Source organism: Bidens hawaiensis, unplaced genomic scaffold (genome assembly GCF_021521415.1).
Source record: "Bidens hawaiensis isolate Kalapana, Puna unplaced genomic scaffold, B.hawaiensis_p1.1 tig00000702_1, whole genome shotgun sequence".
Classification (NCBI taxonomy): domain Eukaryota; kingdom Viridiplantae; phylum Streptophyta; class Magnoliopsida; order Asterales; family Asteraceae; genus Bidens; species Bidens hawaiensis.
This window is the reverse complement of record NW_027491042.1, coordinates 5,353,851-5,367,279: the sequence shown is the minus strand read 5'-3', so window position 1 is coordinate 5,367,279 and position 13,429 is coordinate 5,353,851. Positions and strand designations below refer to the sequence as shown.

General features: G+C 36.2%; 2 protein-coding genes across 5 annotated transcripts; one reads left to right on the top strand and one right to left on the bottom strand.

Annotated features, from left to right (window-relative positions):
• Positions 1-1,756: 1,756 nt before the first annotated feature.
• On the top strand, positions 1,757-6,662 carry LOC143533276 (uncharacterized). Of its 4 annotated transcripts, none has more exons than XM_077028123.1 (3): positions 1,757-1,900; positions 2,502-2,667; positions 2,737-6,662. In XM_077028123.1, the coding sequence occupies exons 2-3, from the start codon at positions 2,517-2,519 to the stop codon at positions 6,393-6,395; spliced, it is 3,810 nt and encodes a 1,269-aa protein (XP_076884238.1). In that variant the 5' UTR covers positions 1,757-1,900; positions 2,502-2,516; the 3' UTR covers positions 6,396-6,662. The 4 variants fall into 4 exon arrangements, with proteins under 4 accessions (XP_076884238.1, XP_076884242.1, XP_076884233.1 ...); XM_077028127.1 differs by having other exon boundaries at positions 2,502-2,963; positions 3,063-6,662; XM_077028118.1 differs by having other exon boundaries at positions 2,502-3,218; positions 3,255-6,662.
• A 3,009-nt stretch (positions 6,663-9,671) lies between these two features.
• On the bottom strand, positions 9,672-10,278 carry LOC143532714 (uncharacterized). The gene is made up of 2 exons (XM_077027690.1): positions 9,937-10,278; positions 9,672-9,855 (listed from the first exon to the last, which is right to left on the bottom strand). Exons 1-2 carry the CDS (start codon positions 10,156-10,158, stop codon positions 9,742-9,744), a joined length of 336 nt encoding a protein of 111 aa, XP_076883805.1. The 5' UTR covers positions 10,159-10,278; the 3' UTR covers positions 9,672-9,741.
• Between the last annotated feature and the right edge of the window lie 3,151 nt (positions 10,279-13,429).

Genomic DNA, 13,429 nt, shown 5'->3' with positions numbered 1-13,429 from the left:
TGGTAAAGAATGAGAAGTAACGCATAAGAGTATATGTAAAATATCAATTAAAAGCATATATTTCACTTATATACAGGTATATGTTAGCATCCATAAAATCTCATTAATGCAGTTAATTAAGTTAAGAGATCAAACATACATTAAGTTATATTTTGTTTTACTTTTTTAGGCTTAGTATGTTATGAACATATTTACTTACTATATTACAATTACGATTAAAATTATTATTATAATTTTATCTCATAGCTTCCAATTTTGTCAGTGGTTCACCAAGGAAATAGGACAAAATATCACTAGGATGATTAGTTGACCGATTTGTACACAATATATTATCTATTATTTTCATAAATACTTCATAATTCACACAACCAAAGAAACTTTAATTAATAGGAAAAACGTATAAGAATTATGATTGGTCATGACATTTAAATATATTGAAATATAAATACTTAAAATAAAAAAAATCATTCTTGCAATCGTAAGAGCACATTTAAATGCAATAAAAATATATCAATTCAAATGTTACCCAACTACAATCTTCACTCAAACAAAACGCTCTTAATTTAAGTTTCATGGGATAGTAATATTTAACTATTAATCAATGTCTTAAATTTAGAGGACTATTAAATACCATTAAAGAAAACTATTAAACAAATATATCTCCTTTTAATTTACCATATTCAAACGAACCAACAATTTTTCAGAATCAAGAAAGATTTATAAAAAAAATCACAATAAATCTTTTTCATAAAGAGATCATTCTTTATAAGTAGCTAAATCTCATTCTTTATTTGTAAAAAGATATATATGTGATTATAAACCGTAGTAAACTGATTTATTTGCTTTAGAGAGATCATCCTTTATAAGTAGCTAACTTCCTTTTATTAATTAAACTGATTAAACGAATTATAAAATATAATATAACAAGAAAAACTCATTAATTCGCTTTAGAGATTTACTAAAAGTAAATAATATATAGTTAAGTAAAATTTGATTGTCAACGTAATTCATAATTGCATAAAAGTAAATATAATATAGGGAATCAAACTACTAGTTTGTGTTCATCCAGTTTCCTTCATAGTTTCCGTATGCAAAACCCAAGAACAAACAAGATAGTAGCATATACACATGCATAAGATATAATATAATAAGGTGTTTTGATTGTTACCCGAATGACGAGTAAAGACCGATTAGAATCTTGCATGAAGATTAGGAATGATCAAATAAGTTGTTAATTTTATATATGTAAGAAAGTTGTTGAAGGTATCCGCTCGTAAGATTGATGTTGTGAATTTCAATAAACATAATGATTAATAATTTGAACATGAACATAAATTCATACACAAATATATATAATTGAATATATAACTATAATCATAATTGAAAATAAAACTTACTTGTAAGGTATCCTAGTTTTACATGCTTTGATGAACTTCATGATTATGTAACCTATTTTTAAAAGCAATTCGTGCTGATAACGTGTTGTGAAACAAGCCTAATAGCCAAACATGTGAGAAAGAGATATAGGGAGAAAGATGATGATTTCATTAATAGGTGTGTTATACAATATGATACAATGATATGTATATGCAGGAGAAGATAACTTGGAGAAAAAGCCTAACTATATTTGGTATTGATAACCACAATAATATATATTTATAACAATTATTAATTTATTTTAAGACATAAATAATTCAGTATTTTACAAATCTATTTGTAGATCCAAACTCACGTCTAAACTCCAGAACTCAAAACTAACAAAGGGTTCGTTACTTTTCCTTGTCGGATCGTATCGGTTCAATTCAAAGTCCACCGGATCCTCCAACACCAACAAAATTAGGTATTCAAATCACTTGGCTTTCTTCTCTCTTACAATTATCGTATCCAAGCTGGACACAAGGTACGCTCAATTCCACGCTAAGGCTACGTTTATACTCTTCGCCGTTATTTTCAATTTTGCTTGATATATTGTTATTCAAAATTAGGCTTTTATCGCTTGATATTTGTGGGTTTACTTTGTTTTTGCTAAAAGTTAGATTTTGATTTCTTGAAATTTAAAGGGTAGAAAAAATATTGTATTTTTAACATGTGGGTTTGTGACTGTGTTCTGAAATTAGGGTTTTTTATTGTTTGAAATTTGTGGGTTTACTTAGTTTTTATTAAAATCAGATTTTGATTTCTTGAAATGAAAAAGATTGTGCCTTTCAGCATCTGGGTTTGTGTTCTAGGGTTTTATTGTTTGGCATTTGTAAGTTTACTTAGTTTTTTTTTAAATCGGATTTATATTTCTTGAAATTAAAAGGGTGAAAAAAAAGATTGAACTTTTGAACATCTAGGTTTGTGCTCTGAAATTAGGGTTTTGTTTGATATTTGTGGGCTTGCTTAGTTTTTGTAAAAAATCAGATTTTGATTTCTTGAAATGAAAACGGTAAAAAAAAAGAGATTAGGGTTTTATTATTTGAAATTTGTGGGTTTATTTAGTTTTTGTTTGATGTAATTAGGTTAATCTGTGAAGCATGAAAGAACAAGACGGGGAGGATGTGATGGTGGATGTTGTGGGTTCTGATCCTGCTGAAGAAGATGATCATGTGGTTAGTGTGCAGAAAGAAATGGAGAATTGTGATCAGGATATGGTGGACGCCATAAGTTTAGGTGAAGGTGAAGATTGTGATGTTTCGGCTGGAATTAGGGTTTTGGTTGCTGACAAAGATGAAGGTGAGCTTAATAAGGAAGAAGTTGCTGGTTCGGGTGAAGCTAGGTTTTTGACTTCGGAGAAAGATGAGGTGGTAGTGAATGAAGACGATATGGTGGATGTTACAGGTTTGGGTGAAGATAATGATGATTCGGTTGGAATTAGGGTTTTAGCTTCTGAGAAAGATGAGGTTGTTAACGAGGCAGAAGTTGCAGTTTCTGCTGAAGATTGCAATGCTTTGGTTGAAACTAGGGTTTTGACTTCTGAGAAAGTTGACGTGACAGTGAATGAAGAAGATACGGTGGATGTTGTAGGTTTTGGTGAAGATTGTGATGCTCAGGTTGAAACTAGGGTTTTAGAGTCTGAGAAGGTTGAGGTGACGGTGAATGAAGAAGATATGGTGGATGTTACAGGTTTAGGTGAAGATTGTGATGGTTCGGTTGAAACTAGGGTTTCAGCTTCTGACAAAGATAAGGTTGTAGTGAATGAAGAAGTTGCAGGTTCTGGTGAAGATTGTAATGTTAAGGTTGAAACTACGGTTTTGACTTCGGAGAAAGTTGAGGTAATAGTGAATGAACAAGAATTGGAGAAAAGTGATGATGTCAATAAGCTGCATGTTGAATCTGTTGAAGAGGTTTTAACAACTAATCTTGGTTCTGTTGATCCAAGTTTAGTTTATGATAATAATCAAAGTTCTGCAGCTGATGCGGTCAGTTCAGGAACAGATGAAGTTGGTGAAAGTGTCAAAGAAGATAGGCTGCAACCAATAGTAGAAGTTATAACAGATGATGCTCAAGAAACAACTGATGCAGATCATGTGTTGAATGATAAAATTGAGAAAGAAAATGAAGTGTCAGTTCCGTCAGAGATTTCAGAGACATTGGTCACAGTTAATCCTGGTTCTGAGGGTGTTGATGTGGTGGTCAAAGTAGATATTCCCGTTGACTCGACAATTGAAGTTGCAACTAAGACTGATGCAATAGTTAACCAGGAAACAGAAGCAGGTTTGAACAAAAACGAGGAGGTTATGGAAAAAACTACTGAACCTGTTCAAGAAGTGGTATATGAAAATGGTGTTATGGAAGATAAAACAGAAAAAGAAGACGAGACTGTAAATTCCTCCGAGATTCCTGAATCTTTGACCACAGTCAATCTTGGTCCAGAAGGAGTCAACACTGTAACACCTATTACAGATGCTGACATGGACCGAGGAGACGACACAGGTATGGACGTCGATGAAGTAATGGGTTGGAAAGATGAAGTAACACCTATATCTGCAAACTCTGAAGCTAATGTGGAACAGAAGCTTCCAGAACCTTCTTCTGAACCGGTTCTCGTCGAACACCAAGAGGAACACATCAAGTCTCAAGAACCGATCGTGTACGGTCGCCGTGCGCATGTGGAGGTTCCACTCTACGAGTCACTTGATGTAGACCAGAAGCTTTCAAAGCCTTCTTCCCCTGTATCAGAAGATGAAAATCTGAAAATCGAAACCGACTCAGAGCAAGAAGATGATGATGATGATAATGAGTCCGTACAAGAAGATGATAAAAAAGTAATGAAACAGAAACCCAGGCTTTATAAAAATGGAAACTTGTTTTCACTGCATCAAATGTCTTATTTCAAGCCACCAGAAACCGAAGGTGACTTCTCGGTTTCTGATTTAGTTTGGGGCAAAGTAATAAGCCATCCATGGTGGCCCGGTCAGATAATCGATCCATCAGGTGCATCGAAGAAAGCCATGAAATATTACAAAAAAGATAGCTTTTTAGTTGCGTATTTTGGCGACCATTCTTTTGCTTGGAACAGCCCATCTGTTTTATCCCCGTTTCGCGCCAACTTTTCTCAATACGCAAACCAAACCAATACCGAGATATTTAAAACTGCAGTCAGTTGCGCTTTGGACGAAGTTAGTAGACGGGTCAAGTTAGGGCTTGCGTGTTCTTGTACTCCTAAAGAAATTTATAAAAAGATCGAATATCAAGTTACAGAAAACGGAGGTGTTAGAATAAAATCAAGTAAAATACATGGAAAAGACGAATCTGCCCATGCGAGCTCTTTTGAGCCCGATAAACTTGTGGATTATGTGAGATTACTGGCCCAGTTCCCGGACCAAGGTGACGGACTGGATCTTGCAATAGCCAAGGCCCAATTAACATCGTATGGTCGTTATAAATGGCATCGTGAGCTAACCGAGTTTTTGGCTTGTGGAGATATGCTGGAAGAACAAGAAGTTCCTGTAAATGAACTGGTTAAACCGGTTAAACAAGTTAATAAAAATGGTGAGAAAATTGAGAATGATTTTATTGATGTTGTAAATCCTAACAAGGAGATAAGTTTATCTGATATAACCGATGATGCACCTGCACCCGCACCCGTAACTGCATCCGAATCTGTAGGTGGGACCAGTAAACCGGTTTCTTCATCGGGTTTGAAAAAACGAAAGGCGCGCCTTTCCGTTTCTAATGGTTCGGTTAAAAAACAAGCCCGTGTTTCTAACAAAGTGTCGACTGCTCCCGTTTCAACTCCGACTTCAAAACCAACTCCGACTCCAAAACCGTCTTTCAAAATTGGTGAAATGATTCAAAGAGTGGCCAGCCAGCTGACCGGACCACCATCGGTTATAAAGTCTGGTAGTGACCCGAAGGTTGACCATGGTCAACAAGTTGACCAAACCGTGCAGACACCAGAAAACAGTCAAGCGGAAACATCTGTAGCTGACATGCTGTCACAACTGCATTTAACCGCTCAAGATCCCATGAAAGAACACAGCTTTTTTCAGACAATTATCCCGTTCTTTTATGAGCGGAGAGCTGCTGTTTTTAGCAAATCTTTGAAGAAACCTCCGACTGTTGAAACACCCGACGATGACGTGAAGTTAAAACCGCCCAATGAAAACGAACCTGAAGAATTTAAATTCGACTTTGACTTTGTTGATGTTAATGATTCTTATTGGACGGATAGGATCATCCAAAACCATTCTGAAGATCAACCAATGCAATATATTCAAGATGATCAGAATGGGGCGGTGGAAGAATCTCAGATTGTGGAACATGAACCTGAAAAACCTGCAAAACGAAGGCGCCAATCAAGTAAAGAAAGATCGAATAAAAAAGAAAGATCAAATAGAAAAGAAAAACGGGCTGCTAGTAGTAACCGTAAACCGGAGCCTGAACCAGAACCGGTACCAGAAGAACCAGAGATTGTTAGAAAAAGGCGGGAAAATCTGGCTACAGAGGTTGTACTGAAGTTTGAAGAGGGTATCAATTTTCGTTCGGAGGCTCAGTTAAATAAGATGTTCAGGCGATTCGGGCCGTTGATGGAGTCAGAAACGGAAGTGGATCGAGCCGGGGGACGGGCCCGGGTGGTGTTCAAGAAGTGTTCTGATGCAGAAGTGGCTCATAACAGTGCTGGACATTTCAACATTTTCGGGTCGGTTAATGTAAGTTATGAGCTCAATTATAGCCCGTTAGTGTCGTATAAACCGTTACCGTTATTGTTGCCGGTGTTACAAGAAGACCTGCAACCAGTGCTACGGCAAGACCCGCTACCGGTCTTGCAAGAAGACCCGCCACAGGTACAAGAGGACCCGATACCGATGCCGCAGGGAGACCTGCACCGGATGTTACAAGAAGAACCGCTACCGGTGTTACAGGAAGACCCGCAACCGATGTTACAGGAATATGCGGTTCCGGTGTTATAGGAAGACCGCAACCGGTGTTACAGGAAGACCCGCACCTGGTGGTACCGGAAAATGAGGTACCGGTGTTACAGGTAGACCCGCATCCGGTGTTACAGTAAGACCCTCAACCAGTATTGCAAGAAGGCTCGCTACCGGTATCACAAGATGACTCGATGGATGCAAGCTAACTGTGTTATCAGGGGTCTGCTAAATTGTTCTCTCTTTTGCTAGATATTTAAATATTGTTAAGAGTTTTACTTAATGTTCAAATTTGCTTGATTCTAGCTTTCTGCCTTTTTGACTGTTGTAGTCTTTCTTTCTAAGTGTGTGTGTGTGTGTGTGTGTGTGTGTGTGTGTGTGTGTGTGTGTGTGTGTAGGAGGGTAAGATATGCATCATGTGGTTCATGAATGTTATAAGCAGTCACTTTTATACACGGATGCATCACATTTCACATGTATTGCTGGTAAATGGAGCTTTTTTTTAGATTATGGGCCAGTGGTTTTTTTCTGTTTAGTCATGTTTATTCTGTGTTTTACTCAATAAAGATAGTGGGTCAAAATTATGGGTAATGCTTACCGGCTTGTAGGCTATGCTAGACGTGCACAAAAAAACCGGTTCCGGAACCTAACCGGTGGAACCGAACCGGAACCGGTTCCAGTTCCAACCCGGTTGGAACAATACCCGGTTTTGGTATTTTTGTACCCGAAAATCGTACCCGGTTCTAATATTTATATGTCAGTACCGGTCCCAAACCGGTTCCTACCCGGTTATTAATTGGAACCGGTTTGGTTCGTACCCGGAATAACCGGTTCCGACGGGTTTTTTTGAAGGGTCAAACAAAAGTCAAACTAGCCGTTGGAACCGGTTCCAACGGTAATATAGCCGTTAGAACCGGTTTTTTTAGACACCAATTAGCCGTTGGAACCGGTTCCAACGGTAATATAGCCGTTGGAACCGGTTTTTGGGCCAAACCTATATATAAGTTGTTTCCATTACTTGTTTCACCACCAAACTCAAAAACAAACTACAATACTACTCCTTTAGCAAACCCCTTTTCTAAAAAATAACTATTACAAACATTATTAAAACATAAACGATACTAAACATAACAACTAAAACATAAAAAACAAAGTCCGTCGTTTTAACCCGGGAATACTTATTTTTGGGTTGTAGAGCCGGACGACTCTCCCACTTCCGTTTTTTTAGCTTCCATTCTTCTTTTCTCTCGACAATACTTATTCGTATGTTTTCGTAATGTCGAGTTGGACGCTGCTTTAAGAAACTTCGAGCAATATTTGCAACGTGCCAACTCATGTGAGTCGGTCATGAGACACAAATCGTAATGAACCCAAACATCGGGGCATCTTGTTGTTTCGATCACCATAACAACGTCATCATTGGTTGCCATTTGTTGTCGGTTTAAGGTTAATTGTGGTTTGGAGTGTGTTTTATAGTTTTGGGAGTGGTTTAACAAGTACACAAACAAACCTTGCTATTTATAGAAAAAAGATAACCTATTTATAGTTAAAAAACCGGTTCCAACGGTCTAAACGGTTATATAGCCGTTGGAACCGGTTCCTAACGGCTATATTGTTTAAATTTCAAAAAAAACCGGTGGAACCGGTTTTTACGTAAAAACCGGTTCCGGTTCCAACCTACCCGGTTCCTAAAAGATTGCATTTTTGGGCATCGGTTCGGGTCGGGAACCGAACCGGTTCCTGACTGGAACCGGTTTCATTTTCTACCCGGTGTGAAAAAAACCGGTTCCGAACCGGTTCGGGTTTTCAAGATGAACCCGATTTGTGCACCTCTAGGCTATGCATCGTCGCCTCACATTAGACGTTAAAACTTGTCCCCATCAGCCCCTTAATGTCCCAAACACACGCCGTGCTTGTTAATGGGGGCGTTTGGTTTTTAAGGTTATAAAAACGTATATTGTTTATTTGCACATGTTTTCTAGAGGTATCTGCTTGATATGAGATATCTATGAATGAAGGTACTGTTAGATAATGAAACATTCTTGTTGGTGCAAATGTGGGTTGTGGTGTGTGGATTCTTTATGTATGTGTGTTTGGGTGTAAACCAATAACCTTGCAGAAAGTTTGATGCTCGTATAATTAAAATAAACGAATATGTCTGCTCGGCCGTTATGGTTTATTACCGTTTGTTCTTTTATATACATCTACTACATGGAAATATGAAAGTGGGTTATGCCATAGTAAAGTTATCTATTAGACTAATCAATGTTTGTTCACATGTGAGCCAAACAAACTATTCAATTACTAAAAAGAAATCCCAATTCGAGAAGGGAAGATCTCCAATTACAAAGATAATACTGAGAGAATAAATGCATCGACAGTGGAACTAAACTACCAACACCATACAAATAGCGATGTTAAATGACGGTTACATAATTGATAGAAACTGTTGCTGCTACTCCTTTAGAAAACTGGTGTTTAAATCGAAAGTGGGAACCTTAAATGGTACGGATATAGCTGGGTATGTATCAGACACCCTATTAATTTTATTACGATTTTAAACATTCCTGAACACTATATTAGTGTTGCTACCAATCTGACTTTCCTACTGTCAAGCATGTAATTTGACTTTAATTTTGCTATTCATGTGGTACCATATATTTCTTTATTCTATTATAAATTTACCACTTGTTCCATGATGTCTTGGAGGTCGTCGTAATAGCAGGAATGCAGGATGGTTGTGATTGGTTTTAAAAGAACACACGAGATGCAGCCCCCGCCCTAGAACTGGTGATCGAAGTGGCAGGCAATGGCTGGACTTGACTCTGATTCTGCTAATGACACCATTGAGGTTGATAATGGTGTGCGATTTTCTCCATTTCTTGATAACAAAACTTCATATGAATATTAGAAAGAAAATAATAATAGTAATAATATCCTTTAAATGGTTTTTGTTCTAAAGAAGAAACACAAAATCTTTTCATAAAGCAAGCAAATTTTGCAGACGAATGATAGTACAGAAAACTAAACAAAATTTTCAATCCATGACATCAAAACAATCAACCATCAGCAGCTTTATTCTATAAAAGAGTTCCGATCACTCCGCTCAAAAAACACTCAAACCCGTATGCATCTTTTATTCCCTGAACAACAGGCAACAGAAAAAGATCAAGATTCTTCATTCTTTCACACGAGTGTTGTTGTACACGCATCAAAAGCAGAAATAACCAGACAAGACCATATTTCTAAATCATGTTGACAGAATTAACACAAAAATGACACCACTTTCGGGATTTATACATCAAAAAAACTCATAAATCATGATTATCCTATATCCACAGGTGCATAATGAAACAAGATTATGAAAAAGATAACCACCTACCAAATTTCAAGGCTGATAAACCTCGGGAAGCTGGAGACCGACACTTGCAGCAGATTTCCCAAGTACTTTTTTCATTTCATCCGATCTATCAACCGCAATATTGTAAGTAAACAGCAAATCCTACACCATCACAACAACCTATATCATTGCTACATTAACCTACACAAAGTATAAGTATAATCTTCAATCTTAATTGAGTACCTGATGATGATGAACACTGGTCAAAAGGTAGTTATAATCACTAGCAAGTTTCATTTTCTGTTGAATAACTGATGGCTCTAACTCACTACCGTTGTTTCTAAACTCTGATTTGATGTAGTCTGTAAAATGAGTTTTGTGTTGTTTATTCCCAATGTGTTTCTTCACGGTTTTCATTAGCCCTCTGTAAACTTTTGCAGCTTTCAAAGCTTCACCGGATCCCATCCTTGTTCTTCAAATCAATTTCCAATCCTGCTTCAATATAGGGCGGTTAGGGTTGTGCAAATTGGGGTTTGGTTCGGTTTTTACCCTTGGCCATAACCATTAGCTTCAGTTATGGGATATTATTAACCATAACTACTTTGGTTTCGGTTAATTGGTTATGGTTTGTTTTTGGTTAATTAACCGGGTCAAGTTTGAACTAATAATTGAGCAAAATTAACATAAGAAAAGGATTGGTGACATCAAACGGGAATTGAATTTGAATGAAGGTTTATTATATATACATAATAATCTAGGGGATGTTCGTTTCATGGAATTTTTTCAAGGGAATTTGAATTGGAATTGGAATGGATTCTTTTAGATTCCCATCATGTGTTTGGTTGGTAAATTTGTTAATGGAATTTGAATTCTTTGTTCTCCTTATCTCCCCTCAATCAACAAAATAATAATAATAATAATAATAATAATAATAATATCAATCAATCATTCATACCCACCCAGTGAAGTCCCACCAACCGCAAAGCTATAAGTAGGGTCTGAGGAGGATGGGATGTAGGCACACCGTACCTCTATCCAAAGGGATAAAGAGGTGGCTTCCAGAGAGACCCTCGGCTCTAAGTACATATGTATGGAGCAAAAGAAAGGGAATCAAAGTTCAATAGCTATGTAAAGAGCTAATAATAATAATAATAATAATAATATGTATGAAGCAGAACAAAGGGGATCAAGTTTAACAGTTATATCAAAACTAATAATACTAATAGTAATAGTAATAATAATAATAATAATAATATATGCGGGGGAAATACCATTATGGTATGTGTCCTAAATAAGTTAAGTATAAGCCCTAAGGTATTCATTTAGTCCTAAAAATACTTAACTTTAATTCTACTTCTCCAAAGATTCCTATCCTCAACCATGTCCTCGGAGAGGTTTAGGTCTATGAGATCATGCCTAATCCTCTCATCCCAAGTCAATTTAGGTCGTCCCCTACCCCTTCCCCCCTCTATAGTAATGTTTTCTACGGATCTAACAGGATTCGTCGACTGTCTTCTCTTCACATGCCCAAACCATCTCAATCTCCACTCTCTTATCTTGTCTGCTATGTTTGCTACCCCTAATCTCTCTCGAAACAGGATTTCAGGGCCGGCTCAACAAATATAGATTTAATATATATATAATTAAATAACTGTAAATAATAAAAAAAACAAAAAATAATAAAAATGATCTATAAATAATTAAAAGAAAAAAGAAAAAAAATTAAAAATTTAATATATATATATATATATATATATATATATATATCTAAAACTAATAAACCCAAAATCAAACCGTTGGTCACAATGGATATTTTGAAACGGACTGACCGAGAGATAATAAAAAAACCGACAATAAAACCATACCGAAGTTTCACGGTTTTAAACCGAACAACCCACCCCTAGTATGAACTGATTACAAACCAGCAGAAATTTGGTTGAAGGATTTCATCGAACAGTTGGCGTGCTACGGATATTTGTTTCAAAATCTCAAAAGGCTTTGAAAAAGAAAAAGAATATGGATTTTGAAATCAATTAATTTTAGTATAAAACATTATATATGGTAGAATCCAATATTAGATGCAAGTAATGGAAACAAGAAACGTAATTTAAAACAAAAATTGGAAGACGGAATCGAAGAAAGAAAAATCAAAGTAAGAAAAACAAACCCAGAGAAGGACGGTGCAGAAGAGAAGGTGAAGATTGGGGTAGGGTTTCCGTTGATTTTTATGACTGAGCTTCTAAAATAGGAGGAGGGATTACGTTGGAATTGGTTTCAATTCCTCTTTGAAACGAACAGACCATCAAAACCCGAAATTTTGTTTTGGTTCGGTTTTGTATTTTGTTAAGAACCGAAAAAACGAATCGAACTTAAATAACAAAAAAAATCATAATAACCATAATATCTTAATTTTAACCATTAAAAGAAAATCTACCGATGACTATTTGTTTAGTTTTAGCATATAGTTAATACCATTGGTTTCTACATATGATTACTAGTTTATAATACTGATACTTTTAGTTTTGATTTTAAATTTATCTTTTATTAGCTTTTAATAATATTTGAGGTTCAACCATTCAATATTTTATTAATCATTAGTTTAAATAAAAAAACAAATATCATGCATAATTTCAATATTTTGGGTCAAGATTATTTTGGCCCAAAACGTTTTGCCTCGATTAGCAAATGCGAAAAAACTGCATCCAAAACCAAACCGAATCCAAAAACCGAAACCGAAAAAAGGCCATAAAACCAAAAGTTTGGTTTTCGTGTCGGTTTCAGTAAAAACCACACCAAACCGCATTACGCACACCCCTGAGGCTTAAAGCCCCTCCATAGTGTCATATCACCGTCACGTAGATTTCAGGGCCGGCTCAACAAATGTAGAGGCCTAAATCAAAACAAGATTTTTGAGCCTTTTCATAACAACTGTTAAGAAAAAAAACTTGATTATTACAAGTTTTGAACTCATAACCTATACTTTAGTAACAACCAAGGCCTACCCACCACATCAATACATTACTTTGAGTTTATTAAACCTATTATAATATATCTATATATAATCTTTTTTTTAGATTTGGAGGTCTTAACTGAGTGGGGGCCTAAAGCCCTAACTTTTTATCGCTGTCCCACGAGCCCATCTCCATAACGCTCTTCAATTGTTTAGTGCCCCTATACCATGCTATATATAATTTATATATGCATGTATGTGTTTGTGGAAGAGGACACACAAAAATCCACAAAGGCGTCGGTCTTGGTGACACCCCGCAGCGGTGTGCATGCCTGAAGGGCCCCCAAACTCGCCCATAGAGAAGGGTCTTAAAAACGATAGATGATCAACACCACACCATGGCATGTTCTCAAATAAATTATGACTTTGTTTTAGAAAAGAGGCTTTCAAATAATATCCGGCCTTATTAAAAACTATTTACAATACCACACCGAAAATATAACCATAGAAGTGGAAATATGTAATCAACGGCCGAGATACATTTAAGACAAGTGGTGAACCTTAAACAATTAATTTGGGGGACAAATAATATTAGAAATTAATATCAAAGTTGTTACATAAAAAAAACCATATGTTTATTTTCCCCAACATACTGCGTTCAGTTGATTTTGGGATCACAATTGCAATGATCGCACTCTGCCAACGTCCAATAGGCGACGTTGGGCTATCAAACATCATATGTTTATTTTGGGATTTTGGATTAGGAGGGGTCAAACTAAAAACACA